The sequence below is a fragment of the Rhinolophus sinicus genome, linkage group LG13, assembly GCF_036562045.2.
Source record: "Rhinolophus sinicus isolate RSC01 linkage group LG13, ASM3656204v1, whole genome shotgun sequence".
Lineage (NCBI taxonomy): Eukaryota > Metazoa > Chordata > Mammalia > Chiroptera > Rhinolophidae > Rhinolophus > Rhinolophus sinicus.
The window spans coordinates 61,329,303-61,352,352 of NC_133762.1; the positions used below are offsets into that span (position 1 = coordinate 61,329,303).

Here is a 23,050-nt window from a genome sequence, read left to right on the forward strand (position 1 = left end):
GAGTCTGTGAGGGAGCCCTGTTCGAGGTTGTCTGGTTTCCTGTATCCTTCCGTCTCACCCAGATAGTCAGAATCCCCACTGTTTTTCACAGCCAGATATGAGAGATCCTTTTCTTGGTATTGGTACGCCAGGCTGGGGAGCCTGGTGTGGGGCTGGGGTCCCTCACTCCTCCAGAAGGGACTTCCATGGCTGAGATATCCCTCCCAATTTTCAACTGCCACATGCAGGTAAGGGGTATCTCCACATCTCTGCCCATTCTACATCTCGGCCCCTCCTAGTCTCGACAGGGCTGCTTCTTTATATTCTTAGTTCTAAAACTTCTGTTCATCTAGACTTCAGATGGTTCTACAGGTTGATTGTTCTATAATTTAGTTGTAGTTTTAATGTGGTCAAGGGAGGAGGCAAGCACAATGTTTATCTACTCCGCCATCTTGAATCAGCTTATCTATAATATTTCTCCCATTGGCATTTTAAATCTCCACCTGGGGATGTGTTTTTTATTATGATAATGAGGAAAAGTTAACTATAGGGCAGCTCTTTTAACTAATGTGGATGCACGGCTTTAGGAACTTTCTGTTGGCCTTGTTATAACACTGTTGTGATTATGGTTCTATCTGCTCATTGTTTCTTACTGGCTGAGGGATGTGACTTAAGATTGTTTTCCCCAGCTGCCAGCTCTGGCTATGTGACTACCAACCACATAATTATTTTGGTGCTCAAATTGTGTAAGATTTGCCCAGTTGGAGTGTCTTCCAGCTGGCAGCCATGTCTTTGTGCCATGTCACCATCATGTTTTGTTTTGTTGATTAGTTCCATACTTTCTAGTATCATAAGATGCTCCAGACTCATTTTGTACTTTAAATTATTAGCACTTGCCCAAGAATCAGCCATTTCTCCAAGGAGCCCTGGTTCCTTACATAAAGGAACGGTCTTCGAGACCAAGATCTGGTTGCTTGATGTGCTCAGAGGGAGGGATCTCTGCTTCTTGGCTGAGGACATTTTTTGTAGTTAGTCTCCAGAGGTAGAGATAACCTTGAAGATTCCCCAGTGTGCATCACCCAATCTTTCCAAAGTCTCTGCTTTGTGTTTCCCTAAAGTTTATAACCAGGATATTTGTTAGCAAGGAAACTGTGCGTTCCCTTGTTGCCAAATTCCCTTCCTATTTAACTGTCATTTTAGCTTTTCGTTCTTTCTTTCTGTTGTCAGCCTTGGTTTTCTTGGCGAGGCTGCCTTTGGTGAAAGGAAATGTAAAATGTTAATCAGATCCTCCTAAGAGATTCTTTGAAGTTTCATGTTTTCACTGTTGCCTTGGGTAGACACCATAATGGAGCAGTGTGTCCTTGATGAAAAGCCCCAAATAGAGATTTTCCCTGTCTGAATTTCCACACTTTTATAGACTAAATGTTTGTGTTCTCCCAAATTCATATATTGAAGCCTTTTCCTCCGCTATTAGGAGGTGGGGACTTTGAGAGGTGATTAGGTCACAAGGGTGAGCTCGGTGAAGGGTATTAGTGCTGTATAAAAGGGACCCAGAGAGTTCTCCCATCCCTCCATCACTTGAGGACATAGGAAAAGATGGCTGTCTATGAACCAGGAAGCTCTCAAAAGACATTGAATCTGCTGACCTCTTGATCACGGACTTCTAGCCTCTAAAACCATGAGAACTAATTTCTGTTATTTATATAAGTCCCCAGTCTGTGGTGTTTTTGTTATAGCAGCCCAAATAGACAGACACATACCAACTCCTAACAGAGGTCCCCACCATTGCCTGTCGGTAGGCGGGTCTTCAGCCCCCCTCATGTGTCGCTTACTCAGGCCTGGCTGGTCACCCCAGGCAGCTGCTGGTACCACTGTGCTCTCAGATGTTTTCCAGTGTTGCTGTTGAAATTACACCCTCCCCCTGCTTTCCTTCATGAGCTTGCTTCTGTCTTCTGACAAAAGAGAAGGAAAGCCTATGCACATTTAGAGTGCTCAGACCCTCCGTGCTGTAGTGTGTGGGCAGTGGGCTTGTTGCCTTCTCTCACTAGTGCAGTCGTGCCCTATAACTACCTTGGCATCCACAGGCACCCAAATAAACAGGCAGGACATGTGAACACAGACAGGCTCCTTTTCTGGAGGTGTGATGACAAGCCAGTCACTACCCTCCAGGAACAGTTTCAGGAAGACTAGGTTTATTCAACAAGAAGTGCCTGGAGAAAAAATTCAGATAGGATTAGAAATCAGAAATGGAGCCCTGTGGGTATACTGTGTCTGGGGCCCTGAGTCCTCTCCATATGGCCTTAGCTAGTTTTGGCTTCCCCCAGGGTGAGTGTCCTAAAAGGAGAAGCCAGTATAACCTGTGCCTTTGGAAGATGTGCCATCACTTCTGCCATCTTCCGGGTCGGACAGTCACTGGCCTGCCCGCAGTCATAAGTGGACATGGCAATTTGCACATTGATGGAGCTGGCTGTGGACCATCTGGGAAAGTGGGCTGTAAACTACTTTTTCTAGCCCTTTAAAAATCAGGTGACTGAATGTGTTTGCTAAGATATATTTCATTCAAATGTGGTCAAAATTATACTTGTTGCAAAAGAGACCCTTTGAAGTTTTCATGCCTCCCCAAATAACCCCTCTTCCCCTGACATACCTACTTACCCAACTACCTTACTTCCTGTTTGACACGATTATCTCTGCTTTGTGGCCTTGTATCTGAAGCACTCAGTATCCTCTTTGGTAGTCACTAGCTACAGAACCCTTTGCAAATTCTACAGCAGCTAAGGAACAAACACCAGGACACATCCCAGGTCACATCCGGGATATTGCTGCCTCACACTCACGTTGCAGCATCATTGTGATTTTAAACAAAGTACACTGTAATTTCATATGTTGGCAATTCTCTATTTTTTCTACATTTCTCCTCAATTTTTACTCCACTTTTTTTTTCTGAACCCCTTTTATGTATCCAGTTGTAGAAAGTTGCGCCAGGCATAAGAAAGTCAAGAGATGACCCTTGCTATTGTTTCATTCACCATATAGTTAGGAATGTAGGATACAGCTTAAGTATCCATGGCACCGCAGTCTTTGTTGCTCCCTAAGTGTGGCCCAGTCTCCATGCCAGTAGTTTCTTGGGCTGAGTGGCCACAGCAGCTGGAGAATGTGTCTGGCTGTGCCCCACAGGACCTACAGGACCAAAATGACGAACTGCAGGCTGCACTGGAGGACCTGCGGGCATGGTTGCCCCAGAGTTGGCACAGCTGGCCCCATGCACAGTCAGACAGACAGCTACTCCCTAGACATGGCCGAGCAGGTAAGAGCGCCGTCCTGGGAGGTGGCAGTGGTGTGCTCCTACTATGTGCAGGGGGTGCTGGTGGCAATGGGCATCTATCTACCTCTGCTACACAGGCTTCCTTAAGGTCCAGGCAATGCAGTGGTGGGTGGGCTGGCTTCACAACACATCAGGGTCTGGCCTAGCTTCCAGGTGGTCATGAGCTCCTCAGACCGCCACATGTAGGGGAGGGGTCTATAACCCAAAGCCAGAGGTGAATACAACACCCAGAGCCCTGAGAAAGGTTGAGTAAGTTGAGGGTTTTACCATTTGGATAGAAATGGTGAAGGTTAGGATGACCTTGACATGACTGCAGGGTTGGTACATCCCAGTGGCCCTCCTGTGTTGTGAGGAGTCCAGGGGATCCAGGCAAGTGTTCAGCATAGTCCAGATACACATATGGTCATCTAGAGAAGGGAAGAGAGGGGGTGCTGGGGGTGAGTCGGGGTCTGGTCTCAGGTCTATGGCAGCTCTTACGAAGGGAAGGAAGACACAAAGTCGTATAAATGGGTCACGGACTCCTGGTATTCACAGAGGCCTTGTGTGGACCGAGCAGACCCGCTTGATGTTTCAAGCCTGGGTGAAGTGGATGGTATCATCCTCAGGGTCTGGGGTGGGAATGACACGGGAAGTGCCCCCACCCCCTCTGTGCAGAGCTGCAGGCTGAAGGTATAACTTGAAAAAGACCAAGTTTTCGTGCTTCCTAATTCAGCCCATAGATATGGGGTGAGCTCCAGGCCCTGAGAGGCCCTGAGGACCTTTGTTTAAATGTTGGTGGCTCTTTCTAGGGATCATTGGGGGTTCAGATGCCAGAGCTGTCCTTGAGTTTCTGTGGCTCGTTTTGGAGGAGTGTGGTTTTGGCTGGTTGCTCCTCTTCCTGATAGGTGTATAGGGCAGATGCCGTGCAGGCTCACATGATGCACATGCTTCGTGTTGCTGCTGCCGTGGGGGCCGTGGGGGCCGCAGGGAGGCTCCAGCAAACCTGACTGCCTCCATCAATCATGCATCATGGCAGCTGCAGCCCTCAGAGAACATCTTGTTCCCATTTGGAACACTGAGAACACTTGGAGTTTCCCATATTGCTTGGAAAAAGCTTACTTGATAAAACAGAAGCGAGTACTTAAGAAAGCCAACATATGACTCTCCATAGGAACCACGTGGGTTTTCTGTGCTTACGGGCACAGCTTCAGCCCCTGAGGGAACCGCTCACGGGCAGCTTCTTTAGTGGAATCTGATGGCTCCTGAGACCCACAGCAGGAAGGTTGTAGAATGTGGCCAGAGTCTCAGATGGTACCACATCCCCAGATGAGTTGTGATATATGGCTAGTTGGGCAGCCTGGCCACAGGGAAGGAGACACTTGTTATCTCCTGTGTCCCTGGAGGAGTCTGAGCTGCACAGGGTATGTAACCCTAGTTATGAGCCACTGACCCGTAGCCCAGGGCATAGCAGAGCTGGGGTCCAATACCCAGGGCTGTCCTTGTCCAGAAGGTCTTGGGCTGTGGCACCAGAAGCAGTTCCATGCTTCATGTTGTCATTGACAAAACTAAAGCTAGGTCTCTCAGCTGGGGCCTCTTCTCTTCCCCTTCACTCCTCCATCTCACCATAGAGATTCCATTGTCCCCATCAAAGGAGGAGGTGTCTGTCTGCTGCCAGAGGGGACAGTCACAACAGCAGCAGAATTGTGGTGGAGGGGACCATATGGATTGTGGCAGCCAGGCCATCAGCACATTCAGCTGGAACCACTCCTGATGGACACCCATTTACCTGGGCCCATTGGCCAGACCCAGATGGCAGCTTCTGGCTGTCAGGGCAGTAGGATGCCTTCTTTCCTGAGGTGTTTACCCTGAGTTCTGTTGGCCCTGATGTCCCTGAATCTGTCACTTTTTTTCATGGAAATTAATTTGGAAAATGGAAGATAGTAAGCTTTAGGACATGTGTCTTTTCCTTTTACTTTCCCAGTCCCTGGTCCAGCACAGATGAAAGAAACCCTAGCAGTAGCCAAAACCCACATTTTCAGTCAACCCTTTGGTGTGCCTCCCAACATGCACAATGTTGGAAATGCCTGGCACCCCAGGAGGGCTGGGAGAGCTTGTGGGCTCACAGGTATATCATCAAAATGAGCTGCCCATATGTCTGATGTTGTCGGTGAGGAGAATCTTCTGGAACAAAGTATGACTTCCTGTGATTTCTCAGAGCCTTCACTCTGAAAGTATTTCACTCCATGCCTGACTTATCTGTTGAAACCCCACATTATTTGTATGATGTATATGCCTTGTCATAAAATACTGACTGCCACAGAGATTTGTCTGTGCTACAGATCACACTTTTTTCTGTCTTTTTAGTCCCTCTGTGTATCTGGGTCAGGGAACACAATTTAAGGTGAATTAACTATACCATGTATGGCATCTTTTAGAGAATTAAAGGACCTGACAAATCTTGCAGGGAGCCTCTTGGAGTAATCTATGTTCTGGCTAAGACTCAAAATGCTGATTTCTCAAGAGCTCCAACTTTGAGAATGAGGCATAACAAACCATTTGTGGAAACCTGCGAGGAGCACTGAGTTCTTCTCACAGAAGGTGCCTGTGGAAGGTTGTGCTTTCTCATTGGTGGTGCAAGAAAGCTGGGATGACTACTCAGTGCTGTCCTAATGTCAGATGGGATGGTTGGGAACAGCCCCCATGGCGTCCTTGGCAGGACATGAACAGAAATATCCTCTTGTTTGCAGGCATCATCTCCTCTGTGGGTGATTCCACTCCAGTGAGTTTAGAAACGGAGATAATGATGGAGCAAGTGAAGGAACATTACCAAGACCTCAAGATCCAGCTAGAGACGAAGGTCGGGGGGCATGAGGGAGGCCACAGGGAGATTCGGGTGCTTCCTGCTGTCTGTCGGAAAGCTTCTCTCGCTGTGCTGATGGTTGAGCATGCACGCATCTGCCTACAGATTCTCCTGCTCTGTAGTAAGCCCACTCAAGGGAGGAAAGTTTGTAGGGAAAGGGAAGTAAAATTGACATTCAACCTCAAGCCCTCTTTGGCGGGAAATGGAATAACTAATAATGGGAGAGAATGGGGTTATGTGTGTCTGGAGTGTGACAAGGGTACTGCTGAGGCCAGACCTCCCTGCTTGCTCTGCCACTGGGGAATCATTCTAAGCTGAAATGACTCTGGGGCTTGCCCTTGGTGAGGTACTCCGTGGCTTCCTGGCGAGGACCACCCTGGCCAAGTCTGTCTTCTCAGATCAACATATCTCCTGCTCTTTTATTAGATTGTGGTGGGTTTTGTTAAGGGACAGTGTCCACCTCTGTCTTGCAGTCATGCCTGTGGGTTCCCTGAGTGCATTAGCTGGAAACTCCTGCAGTAACCTTGCCTACCCATAGCTGAATAGTATTCCTTCCCACCGGGATCTCCAGAGTGTTCAGAGCAACTCCACTGGTCTCGTGAAGGCTCCCTTTTCTCTCAGTGTTGTCACAACCTCTGTCCTCCTCATGCTGCCAGGCCAGGTACCTGGCCCATCTGGCCCCCAGCTTCTCTTCCCCACCTGCTGGAACTGCCTCACGGGACTGATGGAAGGTTACGGGGATAACTAACGCCTGAGGCCACCTGGGCCCTTGGGGGAGCCTTGGACATTGTTGGCATGGCTGTCCCTGGCACCTCATCAGATCTGGGCCACCTGCTCTTTGACTGTCCTGCTTGGAAGCCTCAGACTTCTGTGTTGTATTGTCAGTAAGTTATTTTGGGAACCTCCTGATTGATATTGCTCACGTTTATTTTCTCAGGTAAATTTCTATGAAAGGGAAATTGAGGTGATAAAAAAAGACTTTGCAAAGGAGAGAAATGAAATGGAGCAGGCTTTCAAGCTTGAGGTCAGTGTACTGGAGGATCAGAAAGCTGACCTGGAGACACTCCATGTGAAATCTCAGGAGGTCATCCGAGGCCTGCAAGAACAGCTCCAGAGTGCAGCCCATGGCCCTGAGCTGGAGAGGAAGTTTGAGCTGGAGAAGGTGGAGATGGAGCAGTGCTACACGCAGGCGCTGTCTGGCCTGGCCCAGCGGCTATCCCAGGAGAAGGACCAACTGGAGGAGGAGCTGCATTGGAGGCATCAGCACAAGCTACAGCAGATGAGGTCCAGTGCCATGTCCGTTCAGGATTTCATGTCTAGGGTTTCTTGCCAAGAACCAAAATTTAAAATTGAATTAGGCAAACTGTTCAGAATGGCAGTACCTATTAACTAGGTGGTTTTCTCGGGATGAGCATTGAAAAAAAACAGATCACCGTTTAAGGATTTTACTTTAAATTTAAAATGTGCATTAACTAGAGCTTAGGCAATTAAACAGTTTATTTTTTAGAATTTTAACTCATTTATTACCTTCTGCCTGAGACTTGTCTGGTAGCAAAGGGCAATATGTTCTTCATCGTTTAATATCTTGTTCTAATTTTCTGGGATATGGTGTTATAGCCCATGAGGAGATGGATAAAAGATTTAAAAACCCTAAAACAATGGGAGGGACCATTAATTTGGGTTAGTGACAGTCTTTTTTTTTTTTTTAATTTATTGGGGTGACAATTGTTAGTAAAATTAAATAGATTTCAGGTGTACAGTTCTGTATTACATCATCTATAAATCCCATTGTGTGTTCACCACCCAGAGTCAGTTCTCCTTCCATATATTTGGTCCCCCTTACCCTCATCTCCCACCCCCCACCCCCTTACCCTCTAGTAACCACTAAACTATTGTCTGTGTCTATGAGTTTTTGTTTCTCATTTGTTTCTCTTGTTCTTTTGTTGTTTTTGGTTTATATACCATGTATCAGTGAAATCATATGGCCCTCTGCTTTTTCTGTCTGACTTATTTCGCTTAGCATTACTCTCTCAAGATCCATCCATGTTGTCACAAATATGCCTGTATCATCTTTTCTTACCGCCGAATAGTATTCCATTGTGTATATATACCACAACTTCTTTATCCATTCATCTATCAAAGGACATTGTGGTTGTTTCCATGTCTTGGACACCAAAAATAAAGCTGCAATGAACATTGGAGCACACGTGTCTTTATGGATAAATGTTTTCAGATTTTTTGGATAGATACCCAGGAGAGGGATAACTGGGTCATATGGTAATTCTATTCATAATTTTTTGAGGAACGTCCACACTGCCTTCCATAACGGCTGCACCAGTCTGCATTCCCACCAACAGTGTATGAGGGTTCCTTTTTCTCCACAGCGTCTCCAACACTTGTTACTATTTGTCTTGTTGATGTTAGCCATTCTGACTGGGGTGCGGTGATATCTCATTGTGGTTTTGATTTGCATTTCTCTGATGATTATGAAGTTGAGCATTTTTTCATGTCTATTTGCCATTTGTATGTCCTCTTTGGAGAAATGTCTCTTCAGGTCCTCTGCCGATTTTTCAACTGGGTTTGTTTTTTTTTGCTGTTGAGTTTCATGAGTTCCTTGTATATTTTGGATATTAGCCCCTATTCAGAGGCACTGTTTGTAAAAACCTTCCCCATTCAGTTGGTTGCCTCTTTATTTTGTGATGGTTTCTTTTGCTGTGCAGAAGCTTTTAACTTTCATATAGTCCCATTCTTTTATTTTAGCTTTTACTTCCATTGCCTTTGGAGTCAAATTCATAAAATGCTCTTTGAACCCAAAGTCCATAAGTTTAGTACCTATGTTTTCTTCTATGCACTTTATTGTGTCAGGTCTTATGCTTAAGTCTTTGATCCATTTTGAATTAATTTTGGTACATGGTGACAGATAGCAGTCCTGCTTCATTCTTTTGCACGTGGCTATCCAATTCTCCCAGCACCATTTATTGAAGAGGCTGTCTTTTCTCCATTGTATATGTTTTGCTTCTTTGTCAAAAATTATCTGTCCATATTTATTTATGTGGTTTCATTTCTGGGTTCTCAATTCTATTCCATTGGTCTATGTGTCTGTTTCTCTGCCAATACCATGCTGTTTTGATTATTGTAGCCCTGTAATACAAGCCAAAGTCAGGGAGTATGATACCTCCAGTATTGTTCATTTTTCTTAAGATTGCTTTGGCTATTCGGGGTCTTTTGTGATTCCAAACAAATCTGATGGTTTTTTTGTTCTATTTCTTTAAAAAATGGCATTGGGATTTTGATGGGGGTTGCATTAAATCTGTATATTGCTTTGGGTAATATGGCCATTTTAACTATGTTGATTCTTCCTATCCATGAGCATGGAATGTCTTTCTACTTCTTTGTGTCTTCTTCAATTTCTTTTAAAAATGTCTCATAGTTTTCAGCATATAGGTCCTTCACATCCTTGGTTAAGTTTATTCCTAGGGGGGGCCGGCCCGGTGGCTCAGGTGGTTAGAGCTCCGTGCTCCTAACTCTGAAGGCTTCCGGTTTGATTCCCACATGGACCAGTGGCCTCTCAACCACAAGGTTGCCAGTTCAAGTCCTCGAGTCCCGCAAGAGATGGTGGGCTCTGCCCACTGCAACTAAGATTAAACACGGCACCTTGAGCTGAGCTGCCTCCCGGATGGCTCAGTTGTTTGTTGAAGCACGGACTCTCAACCACAAGGTTGCCAGTTCAATTCCTCGACTCCCGCAAGGGATGGTGTGCTATGCCCCCCTGAAACTAGCAACGGCAACTGGATCTGGAGCTGAGCTATGCCCTCCACAACTAAGACTGAAAGGACAACAACTTGAAGCTGAACAGAACCCTCCACAACTAAGATTGAAAGCACAACAACTTTACTTGGATAAAAGTCCTGAAGTACACACTGTTCCCCAATAAAGTCCTGTTCCCCTTCCCAATAAAAATCTTTAAAAAAAAACGAAAACACGTTTATGCCTAGGTATTTTATTCTTTTTGCTGCAATTGCAAAAGGAATTGCTTTTTGTATTTTTTTTTCTGAGATTTCATTCTTAGTATATAGGAATGCAATGGACTTTTGTACGTTGATTTTGTAGCCAGCAACTTTACTGTATTCGTTGATTGTTTCTAATAGCTTTTTGGTGGAGTCTTTAGGGTTTTCTATATATAGCATCATGTCATCTGCAAAGTGTGACAATTTAACTTCTGCATTCCCAATTTGGATGCCTTTTATTTCTTTCTCTTGCCTGATTGCTCTGGCAAGGACTTCCAACACTATGTTAAAAAGCAGAGGTGATAGGGGACAGCCCTGTCGTGTTCCTGAACGTAGAGCAAAGGGCTTCAGTTTTTCACCATTAATTATGGGATTAGCTGAGGGCTTGTTATATGTGGCCTTTATTATGTTAAGGTATTTTCCTTCTATACCTATTTTGTTAAGTGTTTTAATCATAAATGGATGTTGTATCTTGTCAAAGGCTTTTTCTGCATCAATTGATATAATCATATGATTTTTGTCCTTTATTTTGTTAATGTGATGTATCACATTGATGGATTTGCGTATGTTGAATCATCCTTGTGCCCCGGGGATGAATCCCACTTGGTCGTGATGAATAATCTTTTTAATGCATTTTTGAAGATGATTTGCTAGAATTTTGTTGAGGATTTTTGCATCTGTACTCATCAGAGATATTGGTCTGTAGTTTTCTTTCTTTGTGTTGTCCTTACCAGGTTTTGGTATCAGGGTAATGTTGGCCTCATAAAATGAGTTAGGGAGTACTGTCTCTTCTTCAATTTTTTGGAAGAGTTTGTGCAGAATTGGTATTAGATCCTCTTTGAAGGTTTGGTAGAATTCACTAGTGAAGCCATCTGGTCCCGGACTTTTGCTTTTGGGAAGGTTTTGGATGACTGATTCAATTTCGTTACTGGTGATCGGTCTGTTTAGATTTTCCAGTTCTTCATGGTTCAGCCTAGGAAGGCTATATGTTTCTAAGAACTTGTCCATTTCTTCTAGGTTATTGAATTTGGTGGCATATAGTCCTTCATAGTATTCTTGGATGATCCTTTGTATTTCTGTGGTGTCTGTGATAACTTCCCCTTGTTCATTTCTGATTTTGTTATTAGTGTCTTCTCTCTTTTTATCTTAGTGAGTCTAGCCAAGGATTTGTCAATTTTGTTAATCTTTTCAAAGAACCAGCTCTTTGTCACATTAATTTTTTCTATTGTCTTTTTGTTCTCTATTTCATTTAGTTCTGCTCTGGTTTTTGTTATTTCCTTTCTTCTGCTTACCTTTGGTTTCATTTGTTCTTCTTTTTCTAGTTCTTTAAGGTGTAACGTGAGGTTATTTATTTGAGATTTTTCATGTTTCTTGAGATAGGCCTGTAATGACATAAATTTCCCTCTTAAAACTACTTTTGCTGCATCTCAAAAATTTTGGTAGGATGTATTTTCATTGTCATTTGTTTCTATGTATCTTTTGATCTCTCCTCTAATTTCTTCTTTGACCCAGTCGTTCTTTAAAAGTATGTTGATTAATCTCCATGTATATGTGTTTTTTCCTGTTTTCTTTTTGCAGTTGATATCCAATTTCAAAGCCTTGTGATCAGAGAATATGCTTGGTATGATTTCAATCTTCTTAAATTTACTGAGGCTGATTTTAAGTCCCAATATATGGTCTGTGCTTGAGAATGTTCCATGTACACGAGAAAAAATGTATAGTCTGATGTTTTAGGATGAAATGCTCTATATATGTCAATTATGTCCATTTCATCTAATGTGTCATTTAGGGCTGCTATTTCGTTATTTATTTTCTTTTTGGATGATCTATCCATAGCTGTCAATGATGTATTTAAGTCCCCTAGTATAATTGTGTTTTGGTCAATTTCTCCCTTTAGTTCTGTTAGTAGTTGCTTGGTATATTTCAGTGCTCCCTGATTGGGGGCATAAATATTGATGACTGTTAAGTCGTGTTTTGTATGGTCCTTTTTACCATTATGAAATGTCCATCTTTGTCTCTTGTTATCTTTTTCACCTTGAAGTCTGTTTCATCTGATATCAGTATGACTACACCTGATTTTCTCTGGATACCTTTTGCTTGGAGTGTCAATTTCCACCCTTTCACTTTGAGTCTATGCTTGTCCTTGTAGCTGAGATGTGTCTCTTGGAGACAGCATATGGTTGGGTTTAGTTTTTTGATCCAATCTGCTACTCTGTGCCTTTTTATTGGTGAGTTCAGTCCATTTACATTTGGGGTGATTATTGATATGTGAGGATTTCCTGTCATTCTATCTTTAGTTTTCTGGTAAGGCTGTGTCTCCATTGTTTTTTTGCCTTTTTGTTGTTGTCTATTATTTCTCTATGGTGATATTCTATGATGTTTCCCTCTGTTTCTTCTTTTATTACAGTATCTGTTTCAGTTCTGGATTTTTTTTGAGTGGTTACCCTTAAGTTTATGTAAAAGAAAGTTTGATATTTAGAGTATTCCATTTTCTTCAGCATGCGTACTTTCTCCATTCCCATATTCCGGTTCATGCCTTTACTCTCCTGCTTTTTATGTTTCGATTGTCACAAATTGTCCCTGTTGATGGTGGTCAAATAGCCTCCTGTAGTATTTCTTGTAGTGCAGGTTGTGTATTAGAAAATTCCGTCAGCTTCTGTATGTCTGGAAAGGTCTTTATTCCTCCTTCTTATCTAAAGGGTAACTTTGCTGCATATATTATTCTTGGCTCATAATTTCTCTCTTTCAATAGTTTGAATATTTGGTTCCACTCTCTCCTGCCTTGTAGAGTTTCTGCTGAAAAATCTGATGGTAATCTAATTGGCTTTCCTTTGTAGGTTACCATCTTCCTTTCCCTGGCTGCCTTGAGGATTCTTTCTTTGTCATTGATTTTAGACAGCTTCAATACAATGTGCCTTGGAGAAGTCCTGTTGGGATTGAGGTAATTAGGTGTTTTATTGCTTCTTGGATTCGAGGATCCAGTTCTGTCCACAGGTTTGGGAAGTTCTCATCGACAGTTTGTTTGAATATATTCTTGTTCCCTTCTCTCTTTCTTCTATTTCTGGTATGCCCATTATTCTTATATTGCTCTTTCTGTTGGAGTCAGAAAGTTCTTGTAGAGTTCTTTCATTTCTTTTAAGTCTCCAGTCTCTTTTTTCTTCCATCTGTTTAATTTCCATGTTTCTATCTTCGATGTCACTGATTCTTTCCTCCATCTGGTCAACTCTACTACCTAAGCTGGCTATTTCATTCTTCATTTCTTCTATTGAGTTCTTAATCTCCAGAGATTCTATTTGGTTCCTTTTTAAAATTGTAGTGTCTTTGGTAAAATATTCATTTTGTTGTTTGATTGTTTTTCTGAGTTCATTAAACTGCCTTTCTGTATTTTCTTGCATCTCATTGAGTTTTTTCAGAACTGCAATCTTGAATTCTCTGTCATTTAAATCACATATTTCCATATCTTTAAGTTCCTTTTCTGGAGACTTTTCACTTTCTTTCTGATCTGTCTTTTTGCCTTGGTTATTCATGGTAATTACTGATTTATTATTTCTCTTCCTAGACATCTACAGGAGTGGCCTCTGCAACTGGTTGATAGGAAGAGGTCTTTCTTTTGTTTTCCAGTACTTGTTGGTAGAATGTTTTATTTTCTCTCCGACTGCAACCCTTTTTTCTCTCTCACACGGTAGTGCTATGTTTTCTCTGCACTATTCCAGCTTCTCACACAATGGGGGGATTCCCTGTGAGACGGGCTTCTCCTCTGTTAATAGTTCATCTAGGTCACACGGCGCAGTGTCCCAGTGGGTATGCGGAGAGCTTTTGATGTTCCAAAGCTCTTCCTGCACCAGATTCAGAGCCCGTATGTTTCAACAGTTCTGTTTACTCCTGCAGGGATCTGCCCAGACAGGTGGGGCCAGGGGCAGGGTGAGTTGTGAGAGGTGGCCCAGAGCAATGGCGGCAACCACCACCATAGCCGGTCCTGCTTCCACAGCTCCCTCCCCTTTGCTGGAACTAGTTGGGCTGTGAATTGGTGTCTGCGGTCCACAGTTCTCAGAACAGCACATATTCTCTTATTTTGATCTGACACTGCTACTGTTCCGCTTCTAGCACCAGGCAGTTGGGGGCAGGGCGAACTCTGGGAGGGTAGGGAGGGGGCGGCTGGTCTCAGTGCCTAAGGCTTCCCTTCTCTGCTCGGCAGTGAGGGCTTAAACCACCGTTTTCAGCCTTCTTCCCTCAGTTTTTTCTCCGAGGTCTCTGCCGTGAGCGTTGGGTTCAGCCATGTTATATGCTGCCCCCTCAGCCCTGTGGGCCATAAGCGGAGCCCTAGCAGTCCGAGTTCTTCCCTCTCCTGCAGCTGCGGTAGTTCCGGGAAGCAGCGAGCTCGGCGCACTGAGCTAGGTCTGCGTCCGGCGCCCGCGCTGCTCCATCCCCACACTTTTCCCTTCCTTCCTCCCCGCTCGTGTGATCACCCAACTTTAGGTGAATTCAGTAGTGGGCCTCTTTGTCTGCTATGCAGGGATTCCTTTGTGGAGTTATAGTTGTTCGGTTAGTTGTAAATTCCAGGGGAGATTTACAGAGGCTCACCTCATGCCACCATTTTGATGACAGAAAACCGTGAGATTCTTGTAAAGGATAAAATGTATGCGTAAAGGAAAGAAAAGTTTTATTTGGAAAACTGGAATATGGTCTTTTGTGTCCTGCAGTGTCATAGTTGCATGAGAAGTACCCCCATGCCCATACTTTGTTGAGTGGATCTGACTTAGTAGAGGACAGCTACTTACTGCAGGTGCAGTGCTGGTCACCCAGCCCTTCCCTGTCCTGTGTGGAATCTTGGATCCTCCGCAGCTCAGGAGAGGATGGCCACACCCACACATGTTGGCCCAGGGCTTAGTGGACAGCTCACAGTTAAGGGGCCCACTGCACACCTGCACTCCTCCCAGAGGAGCTCTGTATGGGCTTGGTTGGGTTATGCTGTTGTTGCCAAGTGAACATGGTCCCAATCACACATTGATAGCAGTATGTCAAGCGACTTTCCTATGGAAGTTATGCCCTTCGACCGGGGTTAGGTGAGCTCTCCCTTTCCTTGTCATGAGGATTGGAGGCAGCCTGTTCATAGGGAGGTGCTGAGAAAGAGTAAAATGCCCCTCAGACTGTGCCTGTGCTCCTTTCCTCCCTCTGCTCCAGATGACACCCTCTGGGGCTTGCAAGAACTGACTGACAGCTCCCGGAGTTCATAAGTCATATTGAAGTCATTTGCTTCCCAAGAGCTGTGTGACCAAAGCTCCCTCCCCACAAGGCAGCAGAGAAGCAGGTGCAGGTTGGCCCCCTCCTGCCCATCCCCATAGCATGTCGGGCCCTGGAAGCCTTGGCTTTTGTTGATAGGAGCTCCTGCTGCTGCTCACAGTCCCTCTGCAGCCTGGAAGTAGAGCCACATCTGACTCAGATCAGTGCTGGGCAGGAGCAGAGAACACACCATGCCAGGCTTCGTGCCTTCATGCAGCTCTCACCTCGGCTGCAACTCCGTTTTCCCAGAGCTGCCAACTCTCCAGTCCCATCAACTTATAGGGTTTTTCAAGGGCAGTTTTGACTGGATGAGTTTCACCCATCTGACTAAAACTCTAGGCTAGTGCTATCCATATCCCTGTGTCTACTGTGTCCATTATGGCAGCCTGTGGCTATTGGGCATGGACTTGGGGGCTGTGGAACTAAAGGACTAAATTTTGTTTATTTTTAATCAACTTGCATTTAACAGTCACATGTACAAGTGGCTTCTATGTTGGCTTCTGTATATGGAACCCAACCTCACTGAACTTTATTCCTCCAACGGCCTCTCTAAGGATGGTCCTAGGCTGTGGGGAGAAGCCCGCGAGCCATGGGAGTGAGACAGGATAAAGCTGGCCAAGCAGAGTGGTCTGCAGTTAGTATAATAAAAGCCCATGTGGCCTTTCTAACCTGAGGGGAAGATCTAGGGCTTAGCACTGCAGCCTGCAGTGCCTGTGACTCATTCTCTTTCTGTAAGACAGAGGCAGAAGTTGAGCTGAACCAAAAACTATCATGGATGGAAGCCTAGCAGGTCGCTCACTGTAAGAACTTATTGCTACAGCGTCAGCAGGAGAAGGAAGAGACACTACAGAAACATCTGCAAGTGAGACAGATGACAGAGCAGCCTGACCTGAAGAAGGAGCAAAGGGAAGAGAGGGAAAAGGAGCTCCTTACACACTGTAAACAGCAGCAACTCAAGCTGCAGGAGTTTATGAGTGAACAGCAGCCACAGCTTTGCAAGTCCTTTGCCTGAAGGAGAAGTTAGGACTCACCTATAGGAAGCAGGTGGAAAGCCTTGCCTGGGAAGCACAGATTTTGGCAGGCTCTCTTGAACACATCTGAGTTCTCCTCCTGCTGACTTTGAGCAGGACCCACTACTACGCCCCACCAGTGCATATGCCAGGCACTGTCCTTAACCGCCAAGTCCTTGTGCTGTTGGAACAGCTACAGAGAAGGCCATCCATCCAAATAAAGAGCCCCTCTGCTGCTGTGTTAGGGGCTGCCTAGCACTTCCTGGGAGGCTTAGGGCTGGGCTTGAGTGCCCCAGTGAGCTCTAGATGCTGCTGCAGCTGATGCCTTCAGGGGCAGCCTTGAGGTAGTGAGGTGCCCTGGAGATGTTGGTCTATTAGTAAGGTGCGGAGAGTGCCCAAATTTGCAGCCAGGCCCTCCTCCTCCCCAGGCTCCCATGGGGGACTCAGGCTGGCACATGCTGTACCTCAGTAGCCCAGAATTCTAGAAGGGCTTTCCCAGATACTGCAGAGCATGGCTTCGGGTGCTCTTCTCCTGGTTACTCAGGAGACAGAGGGCTACCCTGGGAGATGTTATGGGCCCTTGCATGCCTTATGGGCACTTGCATGCCAGTAACATGGTCAGTGCTCTGAATTCAGTGTCATTTGGTCTCATTAACCCCCACAGCACACCTGTGAAGTACCTGCTTCATGTGGAGATGGAAGCTCCATGAGGTATTATGCCACTTGTCCAAGCGGGTGACATTGGTTCACAGCAGACATGGGTCTGTCCTAGAGTGTGATCTCAAGCATGTGGTGAGACCTATATTCCAGCCCAGGTGCCAGCTCCTGCTCCAGCTGAGGACCATGGGCAACTTGCTTCATTAAAAAATTTTTTTTAATTATGTAGGATTTATGATAAACTAAAAGGAATGAAAATGTTGGTGCACCACCTAGCTTAAGAAAGAAAATAATATTAGCAGAGCTGGAAGCCCCTGGGCACCCATCCCCAGGCCTCCTCACTTCTCTAGAAGGTGTGTCTCCTGAAGGGGCTGTTTACTGCCATCTAGGCATTGCTTCATGCCCCTGCAGCTTACATGGGTGTCCCTGAAAGACATGAAAACTTGTTTGTGGTGGCCTGACTTCTAAATTTCCTCATCCATGAAGCAGAGTTAGTGCCGTGCGTGCAAAAGGGCATGGAACACGATATGACTGTGAGCATGTGCTAACAACCACACTGTTCCATAGCAAGCGCCCACAAATAGGCCAGTCTCAGGCCCAGCTTAAGCACTTGGGGACCTGCTCCATGCATGAGTCCACAGCCGCACTCCGGCACAGAAGGAGCCCAGTGCCTAGAATCCCATTCTTGTCCCTCTCAGACACTTCCCTGTGGACAGACATGTATGTCCAGACTTGTGCTATTTATTCATATTCTCCATCCCAATCCCAAGTGGTCTGCTTCTCCTGACACGCTGCACTCCCCAGACTATTGGCTCCACAACTGCAGTCATAGTTCAGGTCTCAGCAGGGTCTTCACGTATTTGGTAGTGTTTACGGGACACCTTCTATGTGCCAGCACAGGTAGGGATAGCACCTGGAGGCAAAATAGATGTTTGGAGCTTTCATCCCCATGACAGAGTACCACACTTCCTGCATGTCCCAGTGTTAGAAAGAAATCTCACCTTGAAGGCCATGGTGAGGATTTTTGCAAAGTCCAGAGAGTGACATGACCAGATTTGGGTTGTGAAAAACCTCTGCGAGCAGTTTAGAGAATAGCAGGGATTGTCTGAGTACCCATATGGCCTGAGTCATCCACGGTCACTTCTGCTCTCTCTTGTTCTAAACACACACACATACACACCCTTTCTGTTTTTTCTGAAGGCAGACATTTTGACACTTTACTAGTAAATACTTCAGCACATTATTTTGTAAGAACGAGGACATTATTCTACATGTCCACAATATCATTATCAGACATGGGAAATTTGACATAAATACAGTGCTATTTTTAATTTGTAACTCCATGTTCAGATTTGCCCAACTATTTCAATATGTTCTTTATTGTTCACCCATCCCAGATCCAATCAAGAGTTGTGCTATCCTTTAATTTAAAAGAGTGTATCAGTCTTTTAAAATTAATTTTTGTCAGTGGACATTGACTTTTTTATCATGGTAAAATATACATAACATAAAATTGATCATTTTAACCATTAAGTGCATAGTTCAGTGGCATTAAACATTCACAATGTTGTACAACCATCACCACTATCCACTTCCAAAAATTCCATCATCCCAAACAGAAACTCTGTACCTGTTAAATAATATTAAATATTAAAATTTTTGCTACCATGTTTCCCCAAAAATAAGACCTAGCTGGGCCAATCAGCTCTAATGTGTCTTTTGGAGCAAAAAATTAATGTAAGACCCAATCTTATTTTACTATAATATAAGACCTGGTATAATGTAATATAATGTAATGTAATGTAATGTAATAATATAATATAATATAATATAATATAATATAATATAATATAATATAATATAATATAATATAATATACTACTGGGTGTTATGTTAATTTTTGCTCCAAAAGATGCATTAGAGCTGATCTTATTTTCGGCTAGGTCTTATTTTCGGGGAAACAGGGTAGTATTTTGTTTTTTTAGGATTTTAGCATCAATATTATAAGGGATGTTGGTCTATAGTTTTCCTGGAGTGTCTTTGTCTGGCTTTGGTATCAGAGTAATGTTGGCCTCAGACAATGAATTGAAAAGTATTCCCTCTGCAGTATTTGGGAGGAGTTTGAGGATTGGTGTTAATTCTTTAAATATTTGGTAAAATTCACCCGGGAGTCCATTTGCTCTTGGGCTTTTCCTTGTTGTGAGGTGTTTGATGACTGATTCAGTCTCTTTACTAGTTACAAGTCTGTTCAGATTTTCTACTTTTTTCATGAGTCAGTTTTGGCAGGAATTTGTATTACCAGGTGTGACGATTGTACCTCAGTTCTTGTCTTCTTCAAGGAAAGAATTTAGTCATGAGACAGAGTTTGTGCAAGTGTATGATAGTAAGAAATTTATTAGCAAAGTAGATTCACTCCAAAGATTATGAAGCGGGCTGTCCCAAGAGAGGGAAAAGCAGCCCCTCCTTACTTTGCATGAGAGTTTTTATTTCTATGGGTAGAATTATCTCCCCTCTAGTATTCCTCTTTAGTATCTCTCATTCTCCTACCTGGCATGCCTCATGCTCCCTTCTTGCTGCCAAGGTTGTCTGAGCTCATCCAGTGGCCCTGAGCTTTAGGGGCTTGTGTGAGCCCTCTAGCCTAGTGAGCTAGTTGTTTTGTGCCCGCCTTTGTTTATGCAGAGCAGGATATCTGTGACCTAAATAGGAGCAGCTGCAAGGGGTGTCCTAACCAGGGCTGGTTCCCTCCTTCTGCTCATTTCTACCTTTCTACCTACCCTATCATTTCGACATTAATATTTTTGAAGCATCAAGACCAGGTGTTTTACAGAATGGCCTTCCATTTGGATGCCTGGTTTTCCTCAGACTAGGTGCAGATGGAACATTTTAGGTGAGACTTGTCTGCTGATAATGCATCCTTCTCAGCTTGTCAAGTCAGAAGGCTGTAGTTACTCCTTTTTTGAATCTCATGCCTAATACTTTAGAGGACCATTTTCTTTCTTTCTGATGTATGGCCTACAAACGTTAGTGAGACTCTGGAGTGAATTTCCTCAGTTTTTGTTTGTCTGAAAATGTCTCAAATATTCATCTGTTTTTGAAAGAGACTATTCCTAGGAACACAAATCGAGGTTAACAGTTAAAGGGCTGTCCTCTGCCCTTTACACATGTTCAATATCTTCAAGATGCCTTTGTTGACATTGAGTAGTTTATGCTGTGTCTAATTTTTGTTCCTTTGTATGTATGTTAGTTTTCTATTGCTGCTGTAACAAATTACCACAAAGTTAGTGGCTAAAACAGCACAATTTATAATTTACAGTTTTGCAATTTAAAGTCTGAAATGGGTATGACTGGACTAAAATCAAGATGCTGGTAGGGCTGCCTTCCTTTCTGATGGCTCTGGAGCAGAATCTCTTTTCTTTCCTTTTCCAGCTTCTACAGGCTGCTCGGATTCTTTGGTTCCTGGCCCCCTTCAATCTTTAAAGCCAGCAGTGACTGGTTGAGGCCTCCTTACATCACATCACTGACACCAACTCTTATGCCTCCCTCTTCCACACCTAAGGACTCTATGATTACATTGGGCCCATGTGGATACTCCAGGATACTCTAAGATCAGCGTATTAGGAACCTTCATTTCATTTGCTACATTAATTTCTCTTTGCCATGTAATATAACATATTCACAGGTATGGGAACTAGGATGTGGGTATCTTTTAGAGGCTATTATTCTGCTTACCATAGTATATGATCTGAGTTGTGTCCTTTGGCTGCTTTTAAGATCTCTCTATATTTTATGGGTTTTGTTTGGTGTTTTTAGTTGTGTATTTCTTTTTAACTTTTTATTGAAGTATTATATACACTAGAAAAATACACATACAAGGTCTGACAATTAAGTTCACGAAGTTGTTGCAAACCTTTTTTTTCATATCAGAGGGATTATTTATTATGCACTTGTACCAACTGGACAAACAGTTAACCAAGTTTACTATTTGGAAGTGCTGAAAAGGCTGTGTGAAAAAGTCAGACAACCTGAACTTTTTGCCAACAATTCAAGGCTCCCGCATCACGACAATGTACCAGCTCACACAGCACTGTCTGTGAGGGAGTTTTTAGCCAGTAAACAAATAACTGTATTGGAACACCCTCCCTACTCACCTGATCTGGCCCCCAATGACTTCTTTCTTTATCCAAAGATAAAGGAAATATTGAAAGGAAGACATTCTGATGACATTCAGGGCATCAAGGGTAATAACGACGACAGCTCTGATGGCCATTCCAGAGAAAGAGTTCCAAAATTGCTATGACGGGTGGACTAGGCACTGATGTCAGTGCATAGCTTTCCAAGGGAAGTACTTCGAAGGTGACTGTAGTGATATTCAGCAGTGAGATATGTAGCACATTTTCTAGGATGAGTTCACGAACTTAATTGTCTGAGCTTGTATGTTAGAAGAATTGTCAACAAATTGGCTATATCTGTGTTACCAGCACCCAGAACAAGAAATAGAACTCCCCAAATTCCCCTAGCCAGGGGTAACCACTACCCTGAGTTCTAACAGAATAGATTAATTTTGCCAGTTTTTTGTACTTTATATAAAAGAATCACACAGTGTGTACTCTTTTGTGTCTGACTTTCTTGGCTCAACATGTTTGTGAGATTCATCCATATTGTTGCTTATACCTATAGTTCATTCATTTGCACTCCTGTGGAGTATTCTGTTGTGTGAATATATCACAGCGTATTCATTTACTTGTTGATGGGTATTTGAGTTGTTATAGTGTTTGGCTATCACAAATAGTACTGCTAAAAAGTTCTTGTACATGTCTCTTAGAGCATTTATGTTAGGGTATACCTTAAAATGGAATTGTTGGGCTGTAGGATTTCTTTTTACTTACTGATAAAATATTGTGCCTAGTGAATGTATAAATTTGTGTCTTATGAAAAAAAATCCCAGCCATTATTTAAAACTATTGCCTCTCCTCTCGCTACGCTCTCAAATTAGATGTGTGATGTTATATCTTTTCACTTTTCCTCCATTTATTAACTTCTCTTTCATGTCTTCCATCCTCTTTTGTCTGGCACATTCTGGGTACTTTTTTTCGTATCTCTGTATTCCAGGTCAGTAATTCTTTCTTCAACTGTGTCTAATCTGCCATTTACCACATTTGGTGAGTGTTTATTTTGGCATTGACTTTTTCCATTTCCAAAAATTCTGTGACGTTGATTTTTTTCATTTCCACAAACTGGTCCCGTTTGAACATTTTTGATAATTTATTGTTTATGTTCATTTTTTAATTTCTAGCTTTTATGTTTATAAACATTTCAAACATTTATTTTTAGTTTGTGTCTGATAATTCCAATATCTTAGGTTCCTATGGGATCTAATTCTGTTGTTTTTACTTCTTCTGACTCTCATAGGTGGCTTTTTTCTATGGATGCTGTGGTGATCTTTTATTGTTAGCTCAGGTTTACATGATGTTAATCTCTGGGAATCCTGGGAACTGTAGTAGAGGATGCTTTCTGCAGAAAGGATATGTATTGCTTTGCCAGGAATTGGGGGCCTACTAGTCTGGGGCCACGTTAACCTCCTTCCAAGGTACTGGCTTTAGTGCAGGTGTCCATGGTACAGTTTCTCAATTCTGCTGATATAGGCATTGGGGTCAGGATTACCCCATTTTTGCTTAATGTTCACAGCTTTAGTTTCAGCTTCCAGGTTTTTGTTTAGTTTAGGTGTTGGAAATGTCCATTACCTTCTGTGAGAACAATCACACATTGTATGATCAGCTTCACACAGGTTGTAGTCGTTTGGTGAGTGTGTGCGGGATGGGGTAGGGCAACCATCAGCTTATCTGAGGTTGGAAGCTGGAAGTAGACCCCTGGTCTGCCCTCACACACAAACCTGCCTTGAATCAATTTGTATTCCATCCTGGAGCCAGAATGACAGTTTCAAAATACATACATC

At 43.5% G+C, this 23,050-nt stretch overlaps 1 protein-coding gene across 5 annotated transcripts in view; it reads left to right on the forward strand.

Moving 5' to 3' along the window:
- Positions 1-23,050, forward strand: part of NINL (ninein like) — a 203,708-nt gene that overhangs the window by 140,029 nt on the left and 40,629 nt on the right. For 4 of the 5 annotated variants that reach the window (XM_074317997.1, XM_074317996.1, XM_074317999.1 and 1 more), the window contains exons 14-16: positions 3,157-3,286; positions 6,031-6,140; positions 7,081-7,427. In XM_074317997.1, coding sequence (XP_074174098.1) covers positions 3,157-3,286; positions 6,031-6,140; positions 7,081-7,427 — 587 coding nt within the window. The remainder of the gene's footprint in view (positions 1-3,156; positions 3,287-6,030; positions 6,141-7,080; positions 7,428-23,050) is intronic. The other variant, XM_074318000.1, reaches the window with a different exon arrangement.